General features: G+C 34.6%; 1 protein-coding gene across 1 annotated transcript; it reads left to right on the top strand.

Moving 5' to 3' along the window:
- The first annotated feature begins 595 nt into the window (after positions 1-595).
- Positions 596-7731, top strand: SYT4 (synaptotagmin 4). Its single transcript, XM_060119476.1, has 4 exons — positions 596-629; positions 3421-4235; positions 5928-6048; positions 7424-7731. The coding sequence occupies exons 1-4, from the start codon at positions 596-598 to the stop codon at positions 7729-7731; spliced, it is 1278 nt and encodes a 425-aa protein (XP_059975459.1).
- Positions 7732-8131: the final 400 nt, after the last annotated feature.

The following is an 8131-nucleotide window of genomic DNA, read 5'->3' as shown; positions in this document are numbered from 1 at the left end:
AGATTTGCATTTTACAGTGGATCACTGATGCAGAAATTTCTCTCTTTTTACTCTTTCCTCAAATCGCCTCTGTAAAATATATTATTCTGATAACACAGACACATTTTTACTGATCTAGATGATCAGATTTTATATCAGGAATTGACATTGATGAGTTTCAAGACATATTTATGTACCTCTGAGCCCTCACGGAATAGCAAACGTAGTCCAACAGTTAAAATAATTGATGAATGTGTGTTGAATTCTCAGGAGGAAAGGGAAGAAGAAAGAATGAAGGGTAGAGGAGAGGCTTGGAGGAGGGAGGTGCTGATTTCAACCCTGTAGCGTCAGGATTGCGTCAATTCGGGTTTCAACCACCTCTAGAGTCTCAGAGACAAGCGTCTCTGAAGAGGCAAAACAGGAAGAGGGGTGGCAAATCACTGTGCGAGGGCGAGTGGACCTCCCTCTTTGCCTCCTCCCTGTTCCAGGCTTAGGTTCCCTGAGCTTTGCGCCGTTGTTTTCAGCATTAGGAAAAGCCCTGTCGCTTCACATCCAGGCAAGTGAACCAAGATAGGGAGTTTCCGTTCAGCACCTCGGACAGAATACGCAGCAAAAAATGGCTCCGATCGCTACCAGCCGGGAAGAATTTGGTAAGCAAGTTACTCCGCTTATAACTGCGGTTGTTCCTTAAATACTCTGGGGTGATGTGTTGTGTTTATATGTGTGTGTGTGCGCGCGCGTGTGCGTGTGTGTGTGTGTTCGCGGGATGTTGAACACAGATTTCCCAGGTAGGAAAATGAGAACTGTAAAAGGGCAATATCTCTGTGGTTTCTCCCTTCCTTGTTATCTTTCTCCTTAAAATTGCTTTCTGCCAGGGCGATTTTACATCCAAGAAGTTCCTAATCATTCAGGTAGCCCTGTAAATTGCAGCACGCGCTAAGTAAACAGGTCTGTTTGCTTGTTGGTGTCATTAATTCTGCAGGTGATTTCTATGTGTACGTAAACCTTTATTTATCTTATTGGGGGAAGCCAGATGTTTCTGTGATTACATAAGGGTTTTATCTTGGCATAAAATAACTTGAACATTGGGCATTTAGAATGTATACTTTATTGCAGAGTGTATTTTTTTTTCTCTGCTACGTTTTTCTTGTATCCTTGAAATATTTTGCTAGCGAAAGACACAGAATCCTATGATACTAGGGTTAAAGGGATATTCAAAATTAACTAGCTGAGCCCATTCCATTTCACAGGTGAGGTAACAGGAGCCCAGAGAAATAAGGGAAATGTTGCAAGTCGGTTAGCTAAAAGATACTGGAAACTATACTTAGGGCTTATATTTTCATGTTCAATTTCCTTTTTCCTATAACAGATTTCTAGCACCATTACTCTCCTCTTTTTCAGTAAAAAAGAAAAGGAGAAAAAATCAGATGTACTTCTTCAAATAGAAAAGTAGTATTTTTAGGTCCCATTATATTCCAAAGGCAAGAGATTTGAGTTTTACTTTACATATATTTGGAAATATCAGGGAATTTTTAGAAGTTTGTTATGGAACTGAGTGAAATGACTGAGATCTTTGCTCTCAAAAGCTTAGGACCTTAACAGTAGAGAATACACAGGGAGTAGGTGAGCACTTCTGTATTATATTGAATATTTTGCCATTTGACATGAATATTAAATACAGAAAATTTGTGATATTATATTCAGAAATGAATTTCTTTCACAGTTGTCCATTTGAGCGTTTGAGTTTATATTGTTGTGATATGATATGTATTCCCAATTTCTGATTTGAAAATCAGAAAAATATTTGAATACTGAGGGATTTTCAGAGGCTATGCTAGTTAAAAATATGTTCTAGTGTTGACATTGTTTATTTAGGAAAAAATTTGTTTTCTATTCCTTTTTAAAAAAATTATTCTTCCTGCATTGACTAAAGAATCAAGAATAGTTCATGACTTTGCTTTAGCTCCCTGGCCTTGGATTATTAGGTAGTCCAGGAGTGTTATTTTTTTTTTCTTTTTCTTCTCCCCACAAAGACTTAAAAAGAAGGAAAAATTGAAAAGCTGGTACTAAGTTTAACTGATGATTTTTAGCTCTCACCTCATTCTTCTTCTGTGGCATTCCTTGTTTTTTCTATCTGGGAAATTCAAAGTTCACCTCTACACAATTCAGTTCTTTGATATAATTAAACTACAGAATTTTTTATTGTTGTATTTGCTTTTTATCTTCTTAGGCATTTTTGCTCTTGTCATTTCTTAATCTTATATTATTTGAGTTCAGTTTTGCGATTATGAAGTAGATAGGCAGAAGTTTGGAGGATTGGGGAGAGGAGAAACAAAAGATTGTTCCTTCAAGGTTAGTTAAACAAGCCTTAACCCTTTCATGACTGGAACTTTTAACTTTATTATTCATTATTTGGGATTAAAACATAGACTGGAATGGAGCTAAAGGCAGATATTATTACATTAATTATATTAGTTTTGATTATATTAAACATTGACTCAACTGATGCATTGTGTCCAGATATAGTAATACTGCTTTTACTTACACAGTGTTACTTATTATTTGTTGGAGAATATACTTACATATGGAACATGATGAGCTTCATGCATAATCAGTGTTACCTAATGTCAGTAATTTAACGTGCCCGCATTCAAGGAACAAATGCCAGTTTCAATTTGATTGCCATTTGCCATGTGGAAATGTGCTAGGAAAAAATCAGTTATGGATAAAATTGAACTCTAAATTACCTCTACGCACTCTTCTCATTACATGTTAAAGATGATAATTCATTTATAACCATTGTTTGGGTTTTATTCTATTTAGGTATTAATTTGTACTTTGAATGATTCAGTGTTTGAAGAATTTTGGGTCAGCCTATGAGTTTGTAGTCTTATAAGTTGTATACTATTAATAAACTGTTCATAATTTTGTTCTTTTTTCCCTAATATTTGTACATTTCTTTTACCACTGTTCTTTAATTTGGATAGAAATTATTAATGACTTTGTGACAACTGCAGGTAATTTTCCATAATTTCTGTCAGTATTTGAATAATATGCACTTAAAGCTACATAGTAAGAATTGATGCTTCTGGAAACCCTGAAAATGTCAATGAAAACATAATGAAATTTGTACTGACTCACCATGCTGTAGTTGACTCATGGTATCTGAGAAAACGAAGGTAGGTCAGGGTCATTTAGCATTCTCCCAACCCTGGCCCAGGCCCAGTTTCATCTTTTCATTTTATTTGTGAAAAATTACTACAATGAAGGATTTTCTATCATACTGTATTTATTCTTTATGTGTTACATATGTGTTTATTCTTGAAAGTGACATGAAATAGGTACATAATTCAAGCAACTGCCAGCTTTAGGATGCTTTTCAAATAGGGTGTCTCAAACTCTGCCCAATTAATGCATGTTATTGGTCATTTGATTTTTCAGATGAAATCCCCACAGTGGTGGGGATCTTCAGTGCATTTGGCCTGGTCTTCACAGTCTCTCTGTTTGCATGGATCTGCTGTCAGAGAAAATCATCCAAATCTAGCAAGACTCCTCCATATAAGTTTGTGCATGTGCTAAAGGGAGTTGATATTTATCCTGAAAACCTAAACAGCAAAAAGAAGTTTGGAGCAGATGAGAAAAATGAAGTAAAGAATAAACCAGCTGGGCCAAAGAATTCTTTGCATCTTGATCTTGAGAAGAGAGATCTAAATGGCAATTTTCCCAAAACAAACCTCAAAGCTGGCAGTCCTTCTGACCTGGAGAATGTGACCCCAAAGCTCTTTTCAGAAGGGGAAAAAGAGGCAGTTTCCCCTGATAGCTTAAAGTCCAGCACTTCTCTTACTTCAGATGAGAAACAAGAGAAGCTGGGAACCCTCTTCTTCTCCTTAGAGTATAACTTTGAGAAGAAAGCATTTGTGGTAAATATTAAAGAAGCCCGTGGCTTGCCAGCCATGGATGAGCTGTCGATGACCTCTGATCCATACATCAAACTGATGATTCTCCCAGAGAAGAAGCATAAAGTGAAAACCAGAGTTCTGAGAAAGACCTTGGACCCAGCTTTTGATGAGACCTTTACATTCTATGGAATACCCTACACCCAGATCCAAGAGTTGGCCTTGCACTTCACAATCTTGAGTTTTGACAGGTTTTCAAGAGATGATATAATTGGAGAAGTCCTTTTTCCTCTCACAGGAATTGAATTAACTGATGGAAAAATGTTAATGAACAGAGAGATTATCAAGAGAAATGTTAGGGTAATTCACTTTTAGTGCTTAACATATTTATAAACAATATTTTCTGTAGCTTTTTTGTATCTAGGGGATTTTTATTAAAATGATGTCATACATATCATCTTTACTATGTTTAACTATTATTAATCATAATCAAATGAGGAGCAGGGGGATAGAGTAGATGAAAGAAATTTTAACCCACATCTGAAATGCATAAATTATCTTAATGATATAAAATAAATAGGAACCCTTTATGGATTTATTTAAATATCATTTATATAAATATTTTTATTAATTTCTGTCACAAGTATGTTGACTAAGATTACCACTAAAATGCAGACAAATATCTCTTTTTCATAAGAAAGTTAAAAATATATTTCAATGTCAACATAATTGAATTTGAAATTCAAATTCAAATTGAAAATTAAGTCAGTTCATTTTGAGTGTTTGAAGTTCTAGTGACTCTTCATAGAATTGCTTTTTAAGGAAGAGATATCTCATTATATTGAATTACAAATATTCACCTATATGTTGTATAACAGGAAGTGAGTTACTCTGCCTTTGCAGTTATGCTACTTTGGTAGTTCTGGAATTATTAGAAAACGATAAGACATCAATTAATCAAATTTAAATGTATTTTCCCTTTAAATATGGAGCTCATTTGATTCCAGTTGTGGTATTTCAGAATAACTGGTGTCTATAACGCATAATTCTATAGAATACCCTAAAGTTTGTTTTGACCACAGCCTTACCTTTTTCTGTTGAATTTAATGAAAGTCAAGATCCAGAAATATTAAGTAGTTTGAGTCATCTAACTGTTTAGTGGCACAGTGGGAATAAAGATTTGTTCACTACTCTTATTCTTCTTGGAGTGCTTATTCATACAGTTACCCCATGTCAGCTTTTATATAAATACATATTGAAGCTTTAGGAGCTCTGGGCAACCATCATTCTTAGTTATACCAAGTTTACTTCTTGTTACTTTCAGTTAGAACTTGTACTTTGAGTTCTTGGTCATCTTATCTAATGTTAAAGTAAAAATAAGATCTAAGTATTATGCAAAGAAAAACCCTATGATACTGTTCAGAGACAAAGCATTAACTATTCTGAATCAATTCTCTCCAATACTTAATTCATTCCTTGGATTAAAGGAGGACTCTGGGTGGGGTGGGAGAAGAGAATTTTAACTCCATCAGTCCTCTGGGCTAAGAGAGTGATGGGTGTCAGACTAAATTTCAAGTTTTCTGAAATTCTAATAACGTCTGTGCTAAAGAATCTGAAATCAAATCAAACTTGAGTCACTTTACAATATACAGATCCATTCAAATAATTAGATAATTTTCATTACCATTAATAACTTCAAAAAGTGGAGAGTTAATTAAAAAGCAAAAACTAAAAGTACCTCTGTGTAAGATATATTTTAAAATCCCCCTTTAAAACATTTCTAGTAATGGGCGTGGCTAACTCCTTACGAATTTTAACACTCTGTAGTACCTAAAAAGACCACAAGATGGCAGGTAGTTGTTTTAGAAGGTGATGGTACTGCACAAAAGCTTTTAGTTACTCTTTGATTCTTTAGCATATTAAAGTAAAATAACTAGGAAAATTACAGTTAAATAACAATGTTATTATAGTGCTTTAAAATTAATATAAGTATAAATTTCAACACTAAAGAATAATAAAAACATTATTTATCTCATATCTCTCTTTGTTTAGAAGTCTTCAGGACGTGGTGAGTTACTGATCTCTCTCTGCTATCAGTCCATCACAAATACTCTCACTGTGGTTGTTTTAAAAGCTCGGCACCTGCCTAAATCTGATGTATCTGGACTTTCAGGTAAGAATGTTTTTGAAAAACTCACGCTCAGTGTAGAAATGAGCAATATATTGGGCAAAATAGTTAACAACTAACATTGGACTATGATTTAGATTCACCTTTTATTCACAATCACAAATTATGTGATTGTTTTTCTGTTTCTCATTTTATGGAATAAAAATGTGAGCCAAGGCCATTATCAAGAAGAAAACTGCATAGTTCTAAGATCCAATACAAAGCTAGTATGTCATAGATGTCTGACTGAATGGAGTCAAAGCAGAAAGCAGTGATAAATGCAGAAGTGAGGCCATTGCCAAAAACACAATGATGGAAATAAAATTAAGGTTTAGGAAAAGTTCTTAATTTTACTATTTTAAAATTAATGAGCCTGCCTACCCTTACATTTCTATTATTTTTATCTTTCCTTTAATTCCTTATGTCTCTGGTGTCTGCTTTAAGAATTAGTTTTTAGTTTTGTGACTAATTTTTACAAAAAAAAATTCTGTATAGTACAATGAGAAAGAGCACATGACCTATGGTTTAAAACGATCTGAGTTCAAATCCTAACCCTTCCATTTCTTAGCATCGTAACATTGGGTATGTTTCTTAAACTCTATACAAGCTGGATATAATAGTACTTACCTTGAAGGGGATTATGAGGTCTGGAAATATATATTTCATTAAATATCATCCAGTGCTATAATTAATTGTAGTTTTATTATTAGATAATGGAGGTTAAAAACGTGGTCTCAAAGATTTAGGTTAGGAAGTTAAAATGAACTCATGCAACCAGAAAAGGGCAAAATAATATAATTAAATGTGTGATAAAGTAGTATTATCTTAAAATTCACAGAATACAGGTGACACAGGAAACATCAATACTGGGTAACAGGAAACAAATACAGCAAGTGGTTAAAGAACGACAAAAAAAATTAAAGCCAAAAAAGGCATTGCCATCGTGAATTCTAAATGCCCATTCCCCCATTCAAAAGAGAAAGCAGCCCATGCTCAGAGAATTAGTGAGATTTATCCAAAGTCATACAACTCAGTAAGGATAGATGTTGTGTAATATTTTTTCCTTGTATTCCATTCTCTGGAATGAATTATTAGTAATCAGAATGTGTCATTAGAACATTCTATTTTCTTCCCCTTTATGCTATCTCTTCATCCTTCCATTACAGTTCTTTCCCGTCCTCCACTATCTCTTATGTTGTACATTCTTACTTATTTTCAATTTATTGACAATAGATAAGCCAAGCTTTATCCATGTTTTCACTTTGTTCTGACTCATATTCCTTATAATCACATTTTATTAGCATCTCTAAGGCACCATTATCTTGAGATCAGCTTTCCCGCCAAGTTTTGTCAGTACAATGTGTGTTGTTTCCCATTACAGATCCTTATGTCAAAGTGAACCTGTACCATGCCAAAAAGAGAATCTCCAAAAAGAAGACTCATGTGAAGAAATGCACCCCCAATGCAGTGTTCAATGAACTGTTTGTCTTTGACATTCCCTGTGAGGGTCTTGAAGAGATAAGTGTTGAATTTCTGGTTTTGGATTCTGAAAGGGGATCCCGAAATGAGGTGATTGGGCGATTGGTCCTGGGAGCAGCAGCAGAAGGAGCCAGTGGAGAGCACTGGAAGGAGATTTGTGACTATCCCAGGAGACAAATTGCCAAGTGGCATGTGCTCTGTGATGGTTAGCATCCTAGCCGTGATGAGTTGGAACTTGATGATTTTTACTAGGCAAGGAGAAATTTTCTTTCTTTTTTTTTCTGATACATGATTGCAAGCTTGTGAAAGCTTTTTTGTTGTTGTTGTTAGAAATGGATAGAATTATCAGACCAGAAAGTAACTGTAAATGTGTATCATGATAATTTACTCTTTATTAGAGAAGTTGGATAAATTTTCATAAGATATTCAATTTCCCCTGCAAGTTACCAGTTATATAAATAAGAGTAGCCAAGCTTTTTAGGAATACTGTTCTGCAGTCCCGAGTTACGGCTGTGGTGATGATCTCATTGGAACATGTCACTGGAAGTCAATGTGGTTGTTAGGATTTAGAAATGAAAAGCAGGTCTTCTCTTGTGAAAATTCATCCATT

The sequence above is a fragment of the Mesoplodon densirostris genome, chromosome 15, assembly GCF_025265405.1.
Source record: "Mesoplodon densirostris isolate mMesDen1 chromosome 15, mMesDen1 primary haplotype, whole genome shotgun sequence".
Classification (NCBI taxonomy): Eukaryota; Metazoa; Chordata; class Mammalia; order Artiodactyla; family Ziphiidae; genus Mesoplodon; species Mesoplodon densirostris.
This window is presented reverse-complemented; position numbering and strand designations above follow the sequence as displayed.

Coding starts and splice junctions, on each gene's coding strand:
- SYT4 (XM_060119476.1), top strand. CDS start 596: ATGGCTCCGATCGCTACCAGCCGGGAAGAATTTG. Junction 630..3,420: donor TACCAGCCGGGAAGAATTTG/GTAAGCAAGTTA, acceptor TTGATTTTTCAG/ATGAAATCCCCACAGTGGTG. Junction 6,049..7,423: donor TGATGTATCTGGACTTTCAG/GTAAGAATGTTT, acceptor TTCCCATTACAG/ATCCTTATGTCAAAGTGAAC.